Source organism: Cervus canadensis, chromosome 31 (assembly GCF_019320065.1).
Source record: "Cervus canadensis isolate Bull #8, Minnesota chromosome 31, ASM1932006v1, whole genome shotgun sequence".
Classification (NCBI taxonomy): Eukaryota; Metazoa; Chordata; class Mammalia; order Artiodactyla; family Cervidae; genus Cervus; species Cervus canadensis.
The window spans coordinates 30,050,156-30,073,227 of record NC_057416.1 but is presented as its reverse complement, the minus strand read 5'-3'; the positions used below and the strand labels follow the sequence as shown (position 1 = coordinate 30,073,227).

The window sequence follows — 23,072 nt, the reverse complement described above, 5'->3', positions numbered from 1 at the left end:
AACAGATGAGGAAAGAAAAAGCATGCGAGAAAAAGAGAAGATGATAATATACTAGTTCACTAGTTGCTTGTTTGAAGATAAAGAATGTAAGATGCTTGGTTTGGGGCTCTTTATGTCTTGTCTCTTATGTCTAAGTCCTTCTCACTTTTATCTTGATGACTTACATTCCCTGTCTGGAGGAAACCCAGTCAAGTATGAAGAACGTCTTTGACATAGCTCCAAACATCATGTTTCCTGCCTAAGGGACACAGAGCAATGCACTTCCCTTACAGAGGCATTTATCATCTATTTCTTTATTTATTACACCAGGTCCAGTGGGATTAGATCAAACTTTTGTGTCTTCCTAAACAGTGTGGGCTTGCTGGTCTACCCTCCACTGGGCAATTGGTGCACAATGGCAGACTTCGATGGTTATCATCCGTGTTCAAAGTCACCATCTCTGGAGATGCTGTGTAAAGAGAGAGCCAGGTGCCCCTGGGGAATAACCACAAGTCTGGTCTAATTGTGAAAGGTATAGGCATCTTCCACTGTGGTTTCCTCCATGCTTTCTTTTCCATTTTCTTCCACAGTTTCACCTGGGTATGTGCAATGGTGATGAGATGAGTGTTTACTGCCCAGAGTCAATACTGCTTGCTTAGAATCAGTAGCAGGGATTGGTTTTGGCTCCAACAAAGGGACTGGCCTATAGGGCAGTTGTGATACACTCTCCCTGGCCTGGTCAACCAGAGGTGTTTGGTCAGGATTTACGTCTGTGACCGTATTTTCTTTCAGTGGCATTATATTTATAATTTCACATGCAGATGAAGATGAACTATCCTTTTGGTAACAAGAGGTGCTGAAAGGGATGGCACAGAACACAAGATCTGAGGGCAGCAGCGTAAACTCATTTTCTGGCCGGGTAATCACAAACCTGTAAGAAAAGCCAAACATGAATTCTGTACCCCTGCAGCTGGGACACTGTGGGTGCAGGCAGTGACCAAAATAAGAAAGTCACTTTGCTGGGGGACAGAAGAGGATAGATTTCTGTTTTGCCTTGCTTTATTTGGTTTCTGATTAATAATTAAAAAAAAAAAATCTTTGGTGTGGTGCAACAGGAGAGGCCCTGGACTCGTAACTGGGAGACTGGTGTTTTCATCCTTGTCTCTGAAACCAGCCATCTTTGACCTTGGACATGCTGTCTCCCTTCTGGGTCCTGCTCTTCCCATGATTTTAATGGGAGTGGGGTAGGACCACGGTTTGGGCTAGTCATTTTATAATGGCTTTTCTAACTGTAGGCTATGGGCTTGCCTATTCTCCCAATCACCACAGTCCACAGCATTTCCAGAGGTGTTGGGGGGAAGCAGATGGAGCCCAGACATAGACAGACAGACAGAGATGGAGGGAGGAGGTATCAGTATCATTCATGCTTTCCAGAGCCATTTCCTGAGCATCATTCTCTGCCATCTTTGTGGTCAACGGTCTACAGCCATACCAACCTCCCTCTTGACTCATCAGTGTCATCCACAGAGCTCCATGTTTATTTAAGCCTTTGGCACATGGGACGCGTTTTCTCTCCAACTCCAGGGCCGCCGTCACCTGACGTGCCTACAGTGCCTGCATGATTTATGACTCCAACAGGCAGACCAATTTCTTTGACTTCCACTCCCCAGCGATCTTTATCTCCTAACCACTTTCCTGGCCACATACTGATGTTATGACTTCCTGACATATCCTGCCGACTACAATCTTACACTTCAATCAATCACTCTCTGCCCTCAACTTCCCATCACTCTTTCTCTCTCTCGTTTCCTTACTCTGAGGACCACTGATCTTGAATTTCATCAGAATTTCCCATCCCCCTGTCCTTTTGTAGTCTTGCTTCTACAAATCCACCATAAACTCCTTCCTTCCATCCTTTGCAGCAATTACTGTAACTTTTACCTCTTTTTCAACTCCCTGTGAACTTCCCCCTCTCTCTTCTCTCAGCAGGGGCTTAGCCATCTGTTGCTGAGAAATCCTAGTGTTATGTTATGTAAACATTCCCGGAAGCTCAGCCCTCATCTGCAGCCAGATTGACCTTGGCATCCTTTCTTTCTCCTCTCTTCTCCTCTGAGCAGAGAAATTGTCTTTCTGTGTATTCACCACAACTCCACTTGGAGTGATTTGACTTCCTTCCCCTTTCTCCTGAAACAGTCCATTTCCACTCTGGTATTTTTAATTTCTCCTTCTCTACCAAGTCCTGCCCACTCCCACCATGAGACTCTCAGCCTGGAAGTCCATCACTGTGCTGTCTACAAATGGCATGATCTTTTTTTTTTCCTCCTCCCTCCACACACATTTTCTCTGTCTTCCCTCCTGCTGTCACACTGATCTTTCTTTAAACTGAAATCTCTACATATCATTGCCATGACTTAGATGGACCAAGCACAGTGGCTAGAAAAGGCACTCAATAAATATTTACCCAGTGAGCCCAGCAGTGAACAAGTAGATCTTTCCAATGTGGACCGTGGCTTTCAACTTTAAAAAGTTGCACAGCCATGGGTCAAGGGGTAACTTACAAAACAACTCAGACTTAAAATCTGGGTGTACGGCTCAAACTTCACTGGGGATAAAGATGCCATTCTCCTCACATGGCCAGTACTTACTGGATCCCAATTATCAGCGTTCGTTCCTATTATTTATACTGATTCTACATATCTACTTCCCCGTACCCTTCATTGCAACTAGGGGCCTTGAGCTCTGGCCACCCTTTCACTCTGAATGAAGTCACTTTGGCCATTATGCTTGGATGGGGGCCCAGCACCTTTGGCACCAGCATACTTCCCTTTTGTGCTCTGGATTGTGCTCTTCTTTGTCTATCATGCGGTATAAGCCGAGGCACAGGACTCCAAGATTATTTAATGAGCCGCAGAATATTTGTCCAAAAGTCTTTCTTGGCTGGGGAGAGAAAAGAGTAAAACACATGACCAGTGGCACTTAAAATTAAGCCACAGCAAACACTGGCATTGTCATCTGCTTTTCCCCCCAGTAGAAACCTGGAAGACCTGAGAGCCATCTCCTAGGACCTTTGTGGTGGTAAGTGGCCAGGAAACCAGGTTTACCATTAGTCTTGGACATCTCATACCAGCAGCTGTTTCACTCTGGTCTTTGAAGAGCCTCTGACACATGGGGTGCTGCGAGGTGTTACCCTTGCTTTTATCAATACTGATACGTTTTGGTAATGACTAACAAGGAACAGTGAGTGCCAGGTTGGAAATGCCATTTTCAAGGCATGCCATGAGCTGGGATGTTAAGTGACCTCTGGGGAGTGGTCTTCTTTTGACCCTGCTCTCAGGCCCCTACCAACAAGGCACTACAAGTGGACCTCAGGTTCCAAAGCAGCAGCAAATGGATCCAGGGAATTCGAAAAAGAACAGTCTGTGTAGTTCTGTGATTCCTCAGGGTAAAAGAACAGAGTGAGGACCACACATCAGTGGAGAAGAAAGGGCTTACCAGTCCACTGGCACCTCTGGTACCAACAGGACGTGGCCAGCGGCAGCCATCCTGGGCTTAGAATCACTCACAAGTCAACCTTAGATGAGGAATCCAGGACCACAGAGATTTGAAGGACAGTACCACGGAGGGAGCTTTGGAATGCTGTGTGCACTGGGCAGTCAGATGCACAGGGCGTGAGGTTTGCCCTTCTTGGTGGTACCTGCTGAGATATGGCAGGCACAGAGGCTGGAGGTTTGTGAAGAAGGGGTTCTGCTCATGTCTCTGTAAAGGCCGGGCTCTGACAGCGACACTGGGGAGCCGGAGGCCACGCCACTCAACACCAAACCCAGGGGCGCTACACTGACAAGTGGACTCCTCTTTGCAGGGCTGGACTTGACTCAGATCCCCAAATGCCAGATGCCTCATTGGAATTTTCCAGAATTATCTTTTCCTTGCTGTAATCCACTGTTTGCTAGTTCTGAGGACCGAGGAAACTTGGGCATTTTTCACTGGCTGGCCCAAAAAGATTCTTAGGCCCAAACATGGAGTCCTTCTGCCTGATTTCAGATGACATGATCCAATTTTTTTAATAGCTAAAGTGTAGGGAGAGTGGGCAGGCCCTCAGTCAGAGTGCCTTAGAAGGACCCTGCTTGGCCACTGGTAGACAATATGGTCTTAGGCAAGTATCTCAGCTTCTTGATCTGTTCAATGGAATTAAATAATGATACCTACCTTGTAAATCCTTGGATAGATTAAGTGAAAAAAATAAAAATAAAGAGCAGACGAGCCTAAGCAAATGCTCAGTGACTATTAATCATTATACTTATCATCAGTATCCTTGTCAAAGGACAAAGTTGTTGAACCCTTCTGATGCTTCCAGGGCACTTTATTTTTTACCTGGAAGATGAGGATCATATCAACTGCTTGATCTATCTCAAGACAAATACAACATGTGAAAATGCTTATACACTATAAGCTGTCTAGGAACGCAGACAGGTTGGATTCTTTCCAAAACTCAGGGAGGTAAGGACATGGGAAACTATTATGAGAAAGAAGATCTGTACAGCCACTTTGGAGAACAGTGTGGAGATGCCTTAAAAAACTGGGAATAGAACGGCCACATGACCCAGCAATCCCACTGCTGGGTATACATTCTGAGGAGACCAGAAGTAAAAGAGACAGATGTACCCCAATGATCACTGCAGCACTATTTACAATAGCCAGGATGTGGAAGCAACCTAGATGTCCATTGGCAGATGAATGCATAAGGAAGTTGTGATATACATACACAATGGAATATCACTCAGTTATAAAAAAAGGAGCACATCTGAGTCAGTTCTAATGAGGTGGATGAACCTGGAACCTATTATACAGAGTGAAACAAGTCAGAAAGAGAAAGACCAACACTATCTATTAATGCATATATATGGAATTTGGAAAGATGGTACCAATGATCCCACATTCAAGGCAGCAAAGGAGATAGAGATGTAACTAATAGAATTTTGGACTCAACAGGAGAGGTGAGGGTGGGATGATTTCAAAGAACAGCATTGAAACATGTTCATTAACATATGTAAAATACATGACCAGTGTGAGTATGCTGCATGAAGCAGGGCACCCAAAGCCAGTGCTCTGGGACAACCCAGAGGGATAGGATGGGGTGGGAGGTGGGAGAAGCGTTCAGAATTAGGGGGAACACATGTATACCTGTGGCCAATTCATGTCAAAGTAGGGCAAAAACCATCACAATATTGTAAAGTCATTATTCTCCAATTAAAATAAATTTTTTTTTTTTAAAAAGAGCTGACTCACTTGAATGGCTGACAGGATAGTCTGGTTTAAGGAGAGCAGCCCCAGCTTACACCGCATCTTTCCATGTAACATTGTAGAACAGCCGATATTCAGCCCAAATAACTTTTCTTTATCCAGATGTTGTTCCAGCTGAAAATTCATTCCTCCTGTCACTAGCATCTGAAGTAATTCTACAACATGGTAGTTGTAGAAAGCCTGGAAAGCAAGGAGGAGGCACGTGAAAAATCAGAAGAGCTGTTATGTAGACCGTGGAGGTGAGAGAGGTGGGAATTAGTGGGCATGGCTGTCTGAAATGGATCTGATGGTCCAAATCTCCATCTCTCGTTATCATTAAATTTTTTAAAGGTTTTTTTTTTGGGGGGGGGGGCATGAATCACTTTTAAAGTCTTTACTGAATTTGTTACAGTATTGCTTCTATTTTATGTGTTGTTTTTTTGGCCTCGAGGCATGTAGGATCTTATTCGCTCTCCAACAAGGGACTGAACCTGGACCACTTGCATTGGAAGGTGAAGTCTTAACCACTGGACCACTAGGGAAGTCCCATCATTATCCTCATTAAAATCAACCAAAAGCTGGTGGTTTGGGCATGGTGTTGGGTTAGTCAAAGTGCAGAGAAAATAACTCTGACCCCATTCTTGCTCCTCAGGGAGCACTGTAGCAGAAGAAATTAATGGGTAAGTGATACTGACCCCATGGACGTCCCCGCTCCCAAAAATGATCAGAGAAGAACAGCAGGCCATAGATACCCAAGTAATATCAATATGTATTTAAAATACGCATTTCGTCAATACATTTTCCTTATGTTGTTGCTGTTTAGTTGCTAAGTCATGTCTGACTCTTTTTGACACCATGGACTACAGCATGCCAAGCTCCTCTGTCCTTTACTATCTTCTGGAGTTTGCTAAAATTCATGTCCATTGAGTCGGTGATGCTATCTAAGCGTCTCATCTTCTAATGTCCCCTTCTCCTCTTGCCCTCAGTCTTTCCCAGCATCAGGGTCTTTTCCAATGAGTCGGCTCTTTTCATCAGGTGGCCAAAGTACTGGAGCTTCAGCTTCAGCATTTCCTTAGGGGACTATGGATATTATTATTGTCTATTCTTGAATCTTCTGGATGTGGATCTACTTATGTTCCTTTTGATTCTGACCTATGTGAAGATAGGTATTATCTCTCATAGCTGTTACAGAACGCTTCAAAAACTGTGTGTGTTGAGTAAATGAATGGAATTTTAGAATATTTGACATCAAAATGAAGCCAGAGATTGATGTGTGGGTCAACTTAGTTTGCAACTAGCTTAAGTCAGAATAAGCATAGCCATTTTCTTAAGCTTCTTTTCCAAAGGATTCCTACATAGCATGTCGACTAGGCAGTGACATACATGGAAACATCATTGTAATAACTGCCCACGAGGTTTTCTCAAATCTATTGTTATCCATGTAAAGTTTTTAATTTCCTACCTTTGTCTTAGTTAAATTGGACTTTCACTCCAGTAGAAATAATTTACATGGCTACAGAGCACTTATGTAAAAAATCAGTACTTTTTTTTCATTATAAACAATAGGAATGACTTAATCGCTATTGAGTAATTTTTAACCATTGACTTTCTCTATGTCCAAATTCAGGGATTTGCCTCCTGAAGCCTGGGTTGTGAGAGGGGCCTCTTTACAAGTCTCATTTGCTATCCATCACTCAAAATGCTTGCAGAAAGATTGTCTAGAAACACAAATTTGGACTTTCACTGTCAGACCCCTGGTGGAAAACCGAGTTCAGACTCATTTCTGTGGCATTCAAAGATTCACAAGATCTGACGTTCCCTCCAGGGCACACTGGTCTCTCTGCAGCCACTCAAGCTACACACTTACTCCTTCATGCCCTTGCTTTGGAACATCGGCTTCATCTTTCCTTTATGAAACTGGCAGACTCTTCACTGGCCTCCTTATCAGAGTGAAATTTTCCTTGCTTTGCAATCCCATGGTCACTGGCTTTTATTCTTCTGCATTTGAGAGCTAACTGTTCGGAGGGAACACATCCAGGTTTGAATCTTGGGCTGGCGTGTTCTAGCAGAATACCTTTTGGATAAGTCATGCATTCTCTTAGCCACAGTTTTATGATCTTAAAGCTGACATGATATTACCCATTTTTGAGCACTATTTGTGGGATTAAATGAGATACACAGCACGCACACTGAATTCTGTTATCTCTGACATTGGTTCTCATGTACCTAGATCACCTGGAGTGATATTTGTGAGAGCAGATTTCCAAGACCCCTGATCTCCTGGATCAGAATTTCCAAAGAGGAGTTGGAATCAAAATTTAAAGGGCATCTTCAGTGGTTTGGACACCAGTGGTCCTCAAACCACACTGGGAGGGAGCCACACTGCCTGAAATGAAGTCCTCTTTCAGACAGACGATGTCTACTCCATATGCATGTTTTCGGGAGTGCATTGGACCAGGCAGGTGTAAGAATATTGAGTGCAAAGATGATTGCAAATAATTAATTATTGCAAATAATTTAAAAAATGGAGTGCAAAAATAGCTGTAAGAATATTGAGTGCAATTGGCAGCTGATTTTTAACAAGTAAATGCATATTGCTAGGAAAATGTAGAGACCACTGTAGAAGGTAAGCTGGGAAAGAAATAATTTAAGTCAATTAAGAGAAAATAAAAAGAATTTCTATAGTATTTTTCAGATTAAAGATGACTTCAAATGCTTTTTCCATCCTCATGTCCAGACTGCAAAGTTTCCCTAAGTGACATTCCTTTCTGTTGTGTCCTGTGACCACCCAGAAGGATGCTTATGAATCCAGCTCCCTGAAATCCAGGAGGGTGCAGAGGTTGTAAATCCAGGCTGGGCCACAATCCGTTTAAGAACAAGTGGCCGCAGTGCAGAATGATCAAACATAATGCTGTTAGGATAATTCTCCACTGATTAAAGAAAAAGGTGTAACTTCTAGGGTTATCCTGGTGTCCATGGCTCTGGGGAAACGTACTTTACATATTTAATGGAGAGAGGCTTAGCTTTTGAATATATCATTTCTTCAGTGTTGACATCAAAAGGCTTGCGATTCTATACTGGGGGGAAATAATGGGATTTACATGTCACCCTTACTCTGCGAGCTTGTCTAATATCCTTATTATTCGGGGTTTCATAGCACTACCCTAAGGGTCTCTTCTTTTTTTCTTTACTCCCTCCCTCTCTTCCTTCACTGTATTTTTTTTACTTTCTCAAGAAAATATGCAAGTTTAAATGTGCTTGAAATAGTTTAGGGCTTCTAAACTTGGAGAGTGTTTCTAATATAATCAGATTTACTAGAAGCTGGACTTCCAATGCTAGAAAATGTTGCAGAAAAAGGTTTTAACTTTGAACTACAATGAAGCTTGAGGTCTCTCTCATAACCCAGGATATCACTCCTTAACAACACAGATGCTAACAGCCTAGCTACTTCTGAGAGTTTCTCAAAAGGCCTGAAGACCAGCATTTTTTGAGTAATACTTCCAAGTTGAGAATGAGGCTATATGGTAGGAAAATTGAGTGAACTCAAGAAACCAGGTAACTTTCGTTACTGTCCTTACCTTTTTATAAGTAAAGGAAAATGCTCCCTCCTTCATGTCCAGTTCTGAGATTCTATTATTAGAAAGTCCTGCTCCCATGTATGTGTGTGTGGGGGAGGGGGTGGCGGGGGTCTGAGTGCCCCACCCCTAGAATTTTTTATACTTTATTTTTTTAAATTTTGCACTTATTTTTGGCTGTGCTGGGTCCTCACTGCTGCATGCGGGCGACTCTGGTGGTGATGCGTGGGCCTCTCACTGTGACGGCTTCTTTTTGGGGAGCACGGGCTCTTGGGCACAGGCTCAGTAGTTGTGGCACACAAGCTTAGTTTTTCCATGACATCTGGGATCTTCCCGGATCAGGGATCGAATCCGTGTCCCCTGCATTAGCCACCAGGGCCCCCTCCAGATTAAAAGCAAACCTCAATTACACATTATGGGTGTGTTTCTCCAGCTGGGCCAGGTGTTTACAGTAATATTCCAGGGGATACCTAAAGATACTGTGTTGGCTGAATCAGAATATTTGGAGGGAAAATCCATTATTTTTTATTTAAAAAAAAAAATTACAGGTGTATCAGGGGGTAGAAGGGGAAAAGTGCATGAAAATCTCAAACAGAACTTCAGTGCTTCCAAGTAGGGCCAAGTTCACACCACTTTATTCAGGCTCTGTTCTCTCCCAGGACCTGTGAGTTTCTTCTTGTGTTTCTCACTGGTGATTTAGAAGCGCAGAGCAGTTTTCAGAGGACTTGTGAGCAGGAGGAGGAAATAGAGGTGACCAAGACTGGAGTCAAGGAGGGACCTCATTCTGTTCCAGAAGCTGCAGAGGCGTCAGCCCTGTTCATCCGAGGCAGCCTGTCCTGAACACACCTGCCAGCAGCCCCGCCCTCTGCAGAGGAGGGCACCAGGGAAACACACATTTTGATTCTAATTATAACCTCTGACTCTGCAGCCACGGGAAACCGACCTCTTTGTGCATCAAGCTGGACAGCGGGCAGGAAGGGCCCAGTCTAGAAGATGCTTCTTGGGGAGGGAAATGATGGGACGAAATGGACATGTGGATGAATGGCGGACAAGACTCCCAACTGGGACCTGGAGACATGACTCGAAACAGAGGGGAACAGGAATCTGGTTCTCTTATTTTCTGCCTCTCTGTTGGGCAGATTCTCTAACTTCTAGGTGGTAGTTTCTAAAGTCTTGTTAACAACTGAAATCCTTCTTCTAATCAAGCCGTATGCAGGAGCCTCATGTGGGATCCAGCTGAGAGTAGAACTGTTCTGATTGGGGGAAAGTGGTGGGGACACATGGTGGAGCACCCCGGTGCCCTCCTCCCTGTCCATCCCATGGGGGCTCCAGAGCACCCCAGGAAGCAGGTTCCTCCAAACACAACTTCACCTCAGTGTACTCAAAGCACACTCTTCATCACACAAAGAGACTTCTACAGCGGCAGTGGATCTGGTTGCAAAATCTAACTCTGGAACCTTAGGGATTCGTCACGTGTGAGTGCAGTAACCTTTGGCACCTTACTCACCCCTTTAGGCTTCAGATTCCCGATCTAGGAAACAAGGCTAGTGGGACTTCCCTGGTGGTCCAGTGGTTAAGAACTTGCCTGCCAATGCAGGGGACACAGGTTTGATTCCTGGCCGGGGAACTGAGACCCCGCATGCCACAGGGCAACTAAGCCCGTGAGCCACAACTGCTCAACCACAGCTACTGAGCCTGCTGGTGAGCCTGCGCACCACAGTGAAGAGTGGCCCCCGCTCACCACAACTTGAGAAAGCCCATGCTCAGCAATGAAGTCCCAGCGCGGCCAAAAACAGATAAATAAATAAAAAGAAGGCTAGGAATTGTATCCTCCTACTCGGGTTGATGGGAGAATTAAACAGCTAATGTGGGTAAGGCATTTAGCAGAGATCTTGGGCCCAAGGAAGAGCCTGAGGGATGATGTTATGACTGTTCCTAAGGTGGGTTCCCTGGTGGCTCAGATGGTAAAGAGTCTGCCTGCAAAGCAGGAGACCAGGGTTCGATCCCTGGGTTAGGAAGATCCCCTGGAGAAGGGAATGGCAACCCACTCCAGGATTCTTGTCTGGAGAATCCCATGGACAGAGGAGCCTGGGGGCTACAGTCCACTGGGTCGCAAAGAGTTGGACACGACTGAGTGACTAACACATGTTACAAGGTGGTTTCTAAGCTATTGATGTGCATATTCCCCCTGGTATAGAGTGTCCTGGCTCCAAGGGCTTAAAGTTTTTAATCTTAAAAATGTAAGCTTCCCTTGCCACGTAGTTACGAGAAAAGGCAAAATAATGTCAAGTGTTTCTGGAAAATCAGAGAATGCAGAATTGCGAGGCATCAGTTAGCATCATCCCTGGACCCCCACGTGCTCTCCCTAGGCAAGGGGCTGGTCGTGTGGGCTCCTGGGCTTCATGGTACTCACCGTGGCCAGGAGGGAATCCAAGAAGCTGCCAGAAAAGACAGTGCCTGTGGCGAAGGAAGTGCTCAGATGCAGGTTCGTTCCGGGGAAGTTCCCTTCCATCCCACTGAGCTGTTCAATAAAGTGGATGTTGGATGGATTTTCTGCAAGAAAAGAGGCAAAAGGGAAAGGCAGGCAGGCAGACAAGTTTAGGAACACAGGACTTCCAGAGCAGACTGACCAAGTGTGGGGGGTGGGGGTAGTGGGGGAACCATTGCTCAAAGGGACAGATGCCACTATGGGGTCAAGGTGGGACCTGCCGCAATTTTAGTACATTTTTCTTTCCAAGTATCTTCATCCCCTGAAGATGGGATGTCCTCTTGGGTACCTTCATCATTAAGGAGTTATTCTTGTATCTTAGGTTCAGTTTCTCCAAGCAAGTGTCCTGAAAGTCACCCTGTATAATTTGTCTTTCAAGCCAGGACACTTTGGGGGGGAAGGGGGGAAGATTTTCAATGATCACACAGGGATAAAAGACATAAATGGAACATCTGCTCACCCCTGTTATTGTCTTTTTCTCCAGATACTGTCTCACAGATGGCGTGGTATTTACTTAGTTTCTTAGAGTCACGTGGGCCCAGAATGAGTTAATCTTAATGTGCAAAGTGAACTAACTGGGGATCCTGTTACGACACAGCTTCTGATCCACTGGGTCTAAGGTGGGCCTGAGCGTCCGTGGATCCAACAAGCTTCCAGATGCTGCTGCTGCGGCTGATTTGTGGACTACACTTTGAGTAGCAAGGGCTTCGAGAATCATCCTAACCAGATCAGGGCAGCAGCAGCTGGATTATCCATGAGCAAATCTGTGCTGGCCCCAGGCTACAGCTCAGACCCCCGTAGGCAACCTCTGCACTCAATGCAATTGGTCATTTCTAGGACAGCGGAGGCACTGACTGTCTTCGTTCCAAGACTATTGCTTCAAAAATGTTTTTGAATAGAGGACAGCATTGGCAGACAGTGATAATGTCTCCTGCCAGAGCAAAGGGAAGGCATGCTTACTGCCCATTATAAAAGATTCTGGTTCCCGAAGCTCAGGGTTCCTCCCCAACAAAGCAATTCACGGTGGGTCCAGGTGTCACTTGGTCCTCTTCTTGCCCCTCTGTGGGAACTAGGAAGGCTAGGGAAACCAACACAAAATTGAGGATGCTACTGATGTCACTGTGGGCACTGAACTATTCACTGTCTCTGACCCAGTGGTCCTGTGTCTTCCATAAACTGGGCAGATTAACCTGTTATTACAGCTTACAAGTTGCAAGAAGTCTTAGATCCTTCAAAGTTCTGGACTGTCCTATTGCTGATCCAAACAAATCTATTGGACATACAACTCAGAGCACACTCCTTACTGAGCTTGGATTGGTCCCTCATTCTTAAAATTATTCCTTAGTCAAGTTTGGGGGAAGCAATAGACTTCTGGTATTAGGGGATAATTTTCTTCCAAGAATTATGTATATTTATAAAAGATGAGGGAGGTATGACTAATATCAACCCAAGTTTCCTATGCACACATACTTTCTTCCTCTTGTACCGCCAACCCTACACACACACACACACACACACACACACACACACACACACACACACACACACACACACACACACACCCCAGAAGCCCTTGTCCAATTCTTGCTGTGTCATCCTAAACCAGTGGCTTCAGCGTTCCCAGTCATTTTCCTGCATTGTACTCTCTGTACTGAAATGCTGGCTCTCAAATCTGCAGCTCTCTGTCACTGTGATCCTTCCTTGCAGCCAAAGAACAGAAACGGGGTGAACTGGCAGGAGAATTGTTAGGCTAATTTGACAGGTGGTGCCAGGTGCCAGAAAGTGTTTAGTTGAACAAAGCTGAATGTCCCTGGAGAGTGACCAGATGCATTTCTGGGGCCAGTGAGAAGCTGGCTCATCCCTTCCCAACCAGTCTAACTTACATGAAACTTAGGGTATATACACATCGGGGTGACAGATGGCTCAAAAGGGAATAAAAATAAAACAAAAATGAGAACAGTAGCCAACAGTTTTAGGGTGGTTACAGACAGACTGGCAGGTACGAGTCAGACTCAAGGGCTCTGAGATATTCCAACCTGGATTTGAAGAGCTAGGGCTCCGGGGCACAGTGACTAGACTGTTGCCCACTTTCCTAGGCACAGCCACTCCCAAACTGCACATTGGTTCCTCCCATTGGTTCCTCTCTATGTTCACCTGCTTCAATTCTAGAACTATGAGGTCTGTTCATCTGCTTGGTTAAAGTTTCATTTGGCTTACATGCTCTGAATCATAAAATTCCCACTAAAACATTTGTTACACTCTTGAATCAAGTCAAATCTCTTGCCCAGGGCCAACTTTAGAGATTGACTTTGAGCTGATCCAACCTGTGTTAAAGGTACCGCCCCCTCTTCTGTAACTTCCCCTTTTCTCACCAACTATTACCAGTATTAAATCCAGGGTCTCCCCGAGTACCTCACAAACACCCCCAAATGTCCTCGGGCACCCACCTTCTCTGCCTTTCTTGCTGCCCCCGGGGCTGCTCACATCTGGGGAAGTTCCATATACATTCGTTTTCCATAAGGTGTTGATGAGAGGTTAACAGCCTGGCCTGTTAGTTCTGCTATGGAGCATTCCTGTTTTATAAGAGCACTGCTCAGGGCTGGGATCAAGAAGACACTGGGGACTCAGGAGCAAGCCTCTTCCTAAAGTCTGCACCCCCGGTCCTCACTGGCCTCACCCCAGCGCCTGCCCTGGGGTCACCACAGGAGAGGAAGGAGCCTGATGGGCAGAGAAGCTGGTTCAGGGAAAGCCTTTCTTGCAGTTTTCAAATCAATGTCCCCTCTCCTGGGGGGGTTCCCTCTGAACGAGGCTGAGACAGGCGCTGGTCTCCTTCCCCAGGAATCTGCAGGAGTGGGGAAGGCAGGAGCCACTTCTGCCCCAACCGGCGCCCCCCAACACACATACACGCGCGCACACACACACACACACACACACATACACGCCAGGCTCTGCTGGATGACGTCAACATCACCGATCGAATAAAAGCCTAATACAACATCCTGCAAGCACAGCATGGTCTCTCGGCCTCCTTCTGGGTCCTCAGTCCTTTGACGGTGGATCCTAAAGGCAACCCTGGGTTACATCGAGCACACAGACTTCTCCCTTGAATTCTGCCCTTGAAACACAACTTACTCAGTTCGGTGAGAATGGGGATCCTTCGGTACTTTGATTTCCTGGGACTGCTACTGAAGCCCCTGGCAAACTCTGCAGAACAGACAACAGGGAGGAACGGGATCGATAAATGTAAACGCGATGGCTGGTGACACAGACAAGGATGCGGAAGCGCACCGTGGCTCTTGGTGCTTTATCTTAGCAAACTGACCCTCACGCCCAAATCCCAAATCCTTTTCTATAATTAGGAAAAAAAAAAAGTCTCAGCCTCTGCTTTCCAGTTTAGTGGGGTGTGTGTGTGCATTTTCTAAATCAGCAGTCCTCAACTTTTTTTGGCACCAGGGACCAGTTTCACAGAAGACAAGTTTTCCATGGGATGGTTTCGGGATGATTCAAGTGCATTACATTTATCACACACTTCATGTCTAATCTAAAGCCACCACTGATCTGACGGTGGGTACCGGTCTGTGGCCCAGAGGTTGGGGACCCCTGTCCTAAATGACATTTCAGGTGAATTCCAAAAACAGGTGGCACTTTCCCCTTAGCTGTTTATTGGCAAACAAAGTTTAAATACGATTGTTCTGCACCGTGTGGGGTCCCGGGTGATGGCTCAGGCAGGCAGTGCCTCAAACCACATCCGTTTGCTTGTAGAACTTTCAGGAAACTGTGAATAAGCAGGAGTGCCTCCCCAGGAGCGCTTGGGGACTCATGGCCACTGGGGGGCTTCTGACTCCTGGTGCTTCTGCCTCTTTGGGGTACTGCTGGCCTGAGGCTCTGCCCACATCCTCTTTCTTCTTCAGCAAGACTGCCTGCCTTCCAGGTCTGGTTGGTCTTTCCAATGCGTAACATCTCGGGAATGCCTTAAAGGCTGGGACTGGAGGTCACAGGGGCCTCCGCCCTTTGCTTTCAGTTCCTGCCTTAGGGGACGAGGCCCATCCTCTCTGTCCACGAGCCTCAAATGCCAAAGGGAGTCGGTGCCCAGCCCCGGCCCGGAACACAGCCTCAGCTCGTGTTGACAAATGGGGAGTTTCGAAAACAAGAATGACACCAGAGTCTTGGTCGCCAAGTTAAACCCTCAAAAAAGGTAAAGAAAGAAAACGGAAGAGAGAAATAGGAATCTAGGATCCTGATTAAAAGCAAAGAAACACAACCAAGCAAAACAAATACCTGATGCTCTCATCAGGAGCTCTGCTTTAAAGCTGCTGGTTAGGGACCTCCCTGGCAGTCCAGTGGCTAAGACTCTGGGCTCCCAATGCAGGGGGCCCAGGTTCAATCCCTGGTCAGAGAACTAGATCTCACATTCTGAAACTAAAGATCCCGAGTGCTGTATGCCCCAACTAAGACCCCGTGCAGCCCAAACAACCAAAAAACTGCTCGTTACCTTTTTTGAACTTTACTGAGAACACTATGCATGAAAGAGGGAAAAAATATCCTGAAACTTAACACCCTAACCCTAACCCTAACCCTGACCCTAACCCTAGGGTCATCAAGATTCTCTGTTGCCGTGGAAGAAGGTGAAATATGTGGAGAATCTTTTGTTTCCCAAGCCAGGGAAGTGGTGGGGAGGGAGAGTGAGATGAACAAGGTTGGTTTGGCAAGCGAGTCTGAGAAACAGACCGAGGCGTGGTCGTGGGGAAGCTGGCCACTGAGACGGGGTCGGGAAAAGGGGAAATCCAGACAGAGGTTTGGTTCCCAGATGGAATGCTAAGCTCAGCACTGTTAACCACCTCTCCCATCTCCCCCAGAAAGAGTCAGCAACAGGGCCACTCCTGGTTAATGCAGAGTAGAGCTGAATACATTTCTGATTGTCACCAAAATTCTGAGTAGATTTAGGGTAAACACAGAAGTGACCCGGTGTGGGGGCCTGGGAGGGTGGGCAACACATGCAGTTAACAGTTAGAACCGGAAGCAAATGGCCTTAGGACTTTAGCAAAACCCTTTAGCTTTCTTCGAGGAAACAGACGCCCTGGGGCAAACCTCATCCACACAGCTATTAAAGAGGAGGGTTTGCATGATGGCTAGAGATCAGATATCCAAACTCACTGGGAAATCTTATTGCTGATGGGATCTGAATATATTCAACTCTTTTTCCTAAATTTCTAGGACTGTCATAATGCAGAGGCTTGGGGGAACTGAGATTCTATCTGACTTTCCTTCTTTCCACTCTCGTCTCCTTCCTACCTGTCCTCTGTCTATGATTCTTTAAGGAGTATCGGCTCCAGGTTAGAACTGTGAATAGTCCTTTCCCCAGTTACTACGTGTTGCAAATAAACAAAATATTTTCAGAGAGTGAAGAGCACTGTGAAAAAACCTAACTTTTCGGGACTGACACGGGAGGTGGCCGTACTTAGGGTGTGAAGAGGTTTCTCTGACATTGAAATGCCATCCTGAGTGATGAACAAAAGACATCCAACCCGAGGGGACTAGAGGCAGGAAAGAGCCAGTATAAACAGGCTGAACGAGGAGGAAGTTCAAGCTCCTTACTGGCCTGCAAGATCCTACATGGTTTTCCTATAATTGTTATGGTCGCCATTATAGCACTGAAAGGAGGAAACTGACATTATCCAATAAATACTTGCAAAAAATCCCTCTGGCTGCTGTGAACAGTAGAAATGGCAAGGAAGTAAGAATGATGACATCAAATGGTGACACTGAGTCTATAAATTATGTCGTGTGAAATCACCTTTGAAGACAAGGAAACTGACTCAGGGTTTATATACTTTGCCCAAGATTATATGGCTTGCAAAGGATGGATGGGTTCTTACACACCAATTAGTACCTATTTCAAAGCCCATACTCTTTTCAGGGCTTCTTTGTAGCCCTATTAAAATATACAAGGTTGGGTTGGCATTTTCAATAAAACACTGAGATCAGTTTCCCTCAAAGGGGAAAGTCCTGCTTCGAATTCCACTTTCTGATTCCAATTCCCTCTAAAAGGGCTTGGAAAAGCCCGACTTTCAGAGGCAAATGTTCTTCTTGGATAGAGACATGTCCACATCAGCTGGCGTAACTGTGTTAGTAGATGCTCTGACACCAGCTGGGGCACAGAAACAGTTTCTGCCTGAACTCCATCCTTCCTTGTAAAGTCACGGTTAATGTGAATGGTAATTTGAATATGTATCTGATGACAGCCTGGGTACATTCTATTGATGTCAATATTTTTGCCACCTAGTAGTACACAGTATTATACCTGAAATCTTCCAGGCTGGCAGGGTGCTATTACAAAAGATTGCTTAATTGTAGATTACTGCTGCACGTTTAAATTTCAGTAGCATATTAAGTTGTCAGACTTAATTACCGTTATATGTTTAGATTATGCCACAGATTATTTAGTTCAGTACCTAGGTTTGCCAACCTGTTCTTGTGACATGACAGGGCAGTAATTAGAGCATCAGCTGAAAAATCTAAAGTTTTCCACAATGTCGTCCTTTAGCGAGTCTTCAGTCTCTCTGTCCTTCCATGTCCAACGTCCCTTGGGGGACCACTGGATGGAATAGCTTTGCTGGCCCTAGATAGGTTTTATGTGTAACTTTGGCATGATCATGAAGATATGGCAAAGCCCACTCATGCCACAATAAAGGCTCAGCAGACATGTCAAGAGCAAGAGTTCTCAGTCTTAATCTTATCGACATTTCACACTTGTACATTGCAGGATCTTTAGCAGCCTCTCTGACCTCTACCCTCTAAGATGCCAACAGCACCACCCCCCAAGTCATGATAACTAAAACTGTCTCCAGACACTGTCAGCTGACCTCTGGGGGTAAAACTGCCACGGGTTGGGAACCACTGTCTTAGAGGAAGGAAAAGAAAATTGCCAGGATGCTACATGCATGTTGGTGCTCAGCGTGGAAGAGCTTTTCTCCCTCCCTTTCTTTGTCTCCCTCCTTCAGTTGGAGGTGATATCAGCTTGGAGGTGATAATTCCCATCACCACCTGCTTGGTCTGGTACAAGGGGAGTCTTAGTATGAAATGGGAAGAATGGTTAAGAGAACTGATCAGGCTTCTCTGAGGGTTGGGAACTGCTCTATGCAAACTCCAGGGAGATTCCTGTGATGCTAGAACAACTGATGAGGTTTCTGAGGGACAGTCTTTGGCTATTCCCATGTGCTCACTACGTGAGTTTACCGCTGCTGCCCCTCTTAGGTAGCACAGGAGAGCCTGTCTGGACCTCTATTTCCTTATCACACAATGGGAGCATAGACAACCACACAAGGAAACATGCAAGGTCTACACAATATACTTTTCTCTAAACTGTCCCTTTTGTTGTTGGGGAGAGCACTTACTCATATTTCATGACGATTCGAACACTCTGACATCCCTTCATCACCTATGTCTCCCTCCCAACCCTTTTCCCCTCTTTACTCTCTCTCTTTCTACTAAACCCATCATTTGCTCCTTTAAGGGTAACCTAGCCTGCAGCAGAGTATGTGACACATACAAAATGAATATATTCTTGTTGAATGAATAAATTCATAAATGAGAGGATAAGAATCACCAGATACATAATAAGAGAAACTAGAAGTGAAATCATAGGTTTCTATATGTTTTAGCTTGTATAGGATGTAAGATTAAAAAATAACAGAAGGACAAGTCACCTGATTATTAGCTAGGTGGCTTATGACAGTCCACCCCCAGCTGTTACTGAGTGAGCGTTTTCATCTGTATATTGATGACACTGCCTTCAGAGTGAATACTTCTCTGTCCAATTTTAGGAAGTTGAAAGCACGATACACACACACACCCCATACAAATTTTGTGTAAATCTGAGTACCCTAATTGCTAAGCTAAGGACTGACGTACAGAACACAATGTCATTTTTATGCATCACCAGATTAGCTCAGCAGAGGTATGGCTCACACTTTCTTAGTGAGGATTTTCAATGTAGTTTGATATTCAAGAAGTGCTTTGCTATTAGTTTCACTTAACAAAAACCCCTGAGACTCCGGTTTAGGCTGAGTAGTATCTGGCTGTGTAGTGCAGGTCTATGCAGTAGCTGACTTAATTCACCCACCAAAGATTTGATGCGATTATTCAGTTATGCCTTTGTCCCAAGAGCCCTCCATTTTCCTTCCTAGCAACAGTACTAGGAGCCAGAGAGTGGTCTTTTGGTTTCCTGATTTCACTTGCAAACACGTCCATCCACTGTCACGACCATGAAAGCCTTGTGAAGGCTGGACTGTCTGCCCTCTTCAAGCTCCGTGTGAAGTAGGACAGCTGTGGTCAGCAAGCCACGTGGGTGGAGGACGGAGTGCCCAGTCTTAATACGAAGCATCCACATCCCCAAGGGCAACAGCTGGATCCGGGGTGCGGAGGCATCTCCAACCAAGGGTTATGTTCACGTCATGAATTGAAAATCTGTTCTAAATACCGAAAATTATTCACCAATAGTACTTCCATATTAGGTTCAGTGGCTGGTCATCAATTTTTAGAAATGGACTGATAGCTAAGCCTTTTCCCATTTTGGGGAGAAGGAAAGCCACAAGTCCGCCACAGGAATACACCTGAAACACATTTTGGGCAAGTGAGGTGCATGGAAACTCCTCAGAGTCCACCTACTGGTGGACTCACTTACTTTGATTTACTAAGTGCGTGTTACGCATCCACAGATGCTTCACAAGGGCTTCCCTTGTGGCTCAGCTGGTAAAGAATCCGCCTGCAATGCGGGAGACCTGGGTTCGATCCCTGGGTTGGGAAGATCCCCTGGAGAAGGGAAAGGCTACCCACTTCAGTATTCTGGCCTGAAGAATTCCGTGAACTGTACAGTCCAAAGGGTCACAAAGAGTTTACGACTGAGTGATTGTCACTTCAGGCATCTACAGAGTGACCATAATTGTACTGAGAAGAATACAAAGGAGGAAGAGATGCAAACCCCATCCTGAAGAGATTTCCCCAGTTCTCACTATCTCTTCCCAACCTGAAGTTGAAATGTGACACTTTTATTAGTTTATAGAAATTGGAAAGGACTTAGCACTAATCTTCTAAAAATTCACGCAGTGAAAGTATCTTGAAGACTGAAAGAGGGTTAGGCTTCATTCTCTCCAAGCACAAAACTATGAATAGTAACTTGAACATCTACTAGCTCCAACAGGAACTAACTGGCAATAATAATACCCTTTATTAACAATAATGAAATACCAACAGCTATGTTCACTGATAATTGATTCATAACAATAAACAGTACTTACGACTCCATGATTTTCCTTAATATGAGAGAACAGTGTTAGGCGTGTTCCAGTTAGGAGATGGACGTCACTTTTCATTGGACCAGGGTTCCCCAGGACTGAACTGCCCACTAACCACTAACCCTAGTACAGAATTCTCAGAGCTGGACGGGACTTTACAAGCTATCTGGCTCCATTTCTCCTCCTCCCCATCGTGAGCATTTTTTAGACAGCTGACTCTCTTTCCTCATCCTATCCTCTCCAGCCTCTTTCTATCGGGGTGTGGTCCTTACGTGGCCCTGAGGGTGTCTGGGCCGAGCAGCTAATTCGCAGGGATCCGATGTTGAGCGTGGCCATGATGGGCTCTGTGTCCACCAGAGTCGGGCTGCTGGGTGACTTACAGGAGGACGATAAGACAGCACACATGGAACACTCCTCGATGTTGACAGCGTGGAGGTCTACGGAATAGAGCGCAGATCCCTAGGGAGAGAGAACCGGGTGGAGGGGACACTTCTCAGATGGTGGTGGTACCCTGGGGATGATGCAAGCTTCTGAATCAAAGCTTCTCCAGCTTCTCCTGGCTTGGTTTTAAGACAGAGTTACCTGATATTTGCTCCTTTTAGCCTTATCTTCATAAATATCTGAGTATGACTAAATTTTGCAGACCCCTTCTGAGGTCACATCTGGATGAGATAAAAGGGAGGGTGAGAGAGAGAAGCCTAAACCCACCTAGATGACTCCAGTGGGAGGAGAAGGGGGCGGCAGAGGATGAGATGGTTGGCTGGCATTGTCAGTTCAGTGGACATGAATTAGAGCAAATGCCCGGAGATAATGAAGGACAGGGAAGCCTGGCGTGCTGCAGTCCGTGGCGTCGCAAAGAGTCGGTCACCACTGAGCAACTGAACAACAACTAAGGATGACAGTGGTGAGGAAAAACATCACGTCTAAAGATCTAAAGGTCACCTCTGCATCCTCACAATTTTGCTTGTAGGTGGCCCCACCTGGAACCTGGATTATTGGTAAAGTGGCAGTTGCTCCTTTGGTGGAGAAATAGGGAGAGATCTGGTCCCCCCATTAGGTGGCTGAGATGCAGTTACTAGTGATTCCTGACACCAGCTGAATCTGGAGACTTCTGGTCATTTTCTTTCCTCCCTTTCTATGGACTGAGGTGGTGCAGGGAATTTTATTTTTTATTTTTATTTATTTTTATTTTTTAATTTTTTTCCTTTTTTATTTATTTATTTATTTTGTCATACATTGATATGAATCAGCCATAGATTTACACGTATTCCCCATCCCGATCCCCCCTCCCACCTCCCTCTCCACCCGATTCCTCTGGGTCTTCCCAGTGCACCAGGCCGGAGCACTTGTCTCATGCATCCCACCTGGGCTGGTGATCTGTTTCACCATAAATAGTATACATGCTGTTCTTTTGAAATATCCCACCCTCACATTCTCCCACAGAGTTCAAAAGTCTGTTCTGTATTTCTGTGTCTCTTTTTCCGTTTTGCATATAGGGTTATCGTTACCATCTTTCTAAATTCCATATATATGTGTTAGTATGCTGTAATGTTCTTTATCTTTCTGGCTTACTTCACTCTGTATAAGGGGCTCCAGTTTCATCCATCTCATTAGGACTGATTCAAATGAGTTCTTTTTAACGGCTGAGTAATATTCCATGGTGTATATGTACCACAGCTTCCTTATCCATTCATCTGCTGATGGGCATCTAGGTTGCTTCCATGTCCTGGCTACTATAAACAGTGCTGTGATGAACATTGGGGTGGTGCAGGGAATTTTATGGTGACTTTTTAAAAAGCAATACAACTTGCTTCCTGAGACAACTGCTTCTAAAGAATATTTCTGACATATTGTTAACATTTCTTGAAAAATCAAATGCTTTGGTGCATCTCACACTGCCTATGTATATTTTAATCCAAGAAAATGGTGGCCTATAATGAGATATAGATCTATGTTGGTTCACAGCAAAGACGATTACAACCCACAGTGCCACGGGTGCACAATGGACCCATTTCTCAGAATTCCTCCTGTTCATACATCTATCAAGGACCACAAGGCATTATGTGTTCCATAAAAGACGAGTTTGCAGAAACAGTGAGGAAGTTAGAGCACAGTCTAGAAAGGCTGGCGAGGATCAGCTCAGGTGTAGACATCAGGTCAGAATCAGATTCAGAAATGCAGAGAAACTCTTTGCATAAAGGCCACACACATGGTCATTAATATAAACATGAAAATATGTCGATTTAAATCCTAGTCCAACTACTTACCCACCATGTAAACTTGACAGGTAACTTCCCTTCTCTGTGCCTACAGTTCAAATCTTTAAAATTTATACTATGGGGTTATTTGGAGGGTTAAGTGAATTACTATATGCAACCTGCTTCAAACCGTTTCTGGCACCAGTAAGCACTGTATAATTGTATAAAATACTGCATAATACATTATTGATGTATTATT

General features: G+C 45.2%; 1 protein-coding gene across 1 annotated transcript in view; it reads right to left on the bottom strand.

Moving 5' to 3' along the window:
* Positions 1 to 338: 338 nt before the first annotated feature.
* The window catches only part of KCNU1 (potassium calcium-activated channel subfamily U member 1), a 136,393-nt gene continuing 113,659 nt past the window's right edge, over positions 339 to 23,072 (bottom strand). Inside the window, exons 22-27 of the mRNA XM_043454367.1 lie at positions 20,888 to 21,074; positions 14,455 to 14,526; positions 11,248 to 11,387; positions 5,266 to 5,460; positions 2,792 to 2,916; positions 339 to 910 (exon numbers count right to left, since the gene is read on the bottom strand). Coding sequence (XP_043310302.1) covers positions 499 to 910; positions 2,792 to 2,916; positions 5,266 to 5,460; positions 11,248 to 11,387; positions 14,455 to 14,526; positions 20,888 to 21,074 — 1,131 coding nt within the window. The 3' untranslated portion in view covers positions 339 to 498. The remainder of the gene's footprint in view (positions 911 to 2,791; positions 2,917 to 5,265; positions 5,461 to 11,247; positions 11,388 to 14,454; positions 14,527 to 20,887; positions 21,075 to 23,072) is intronic.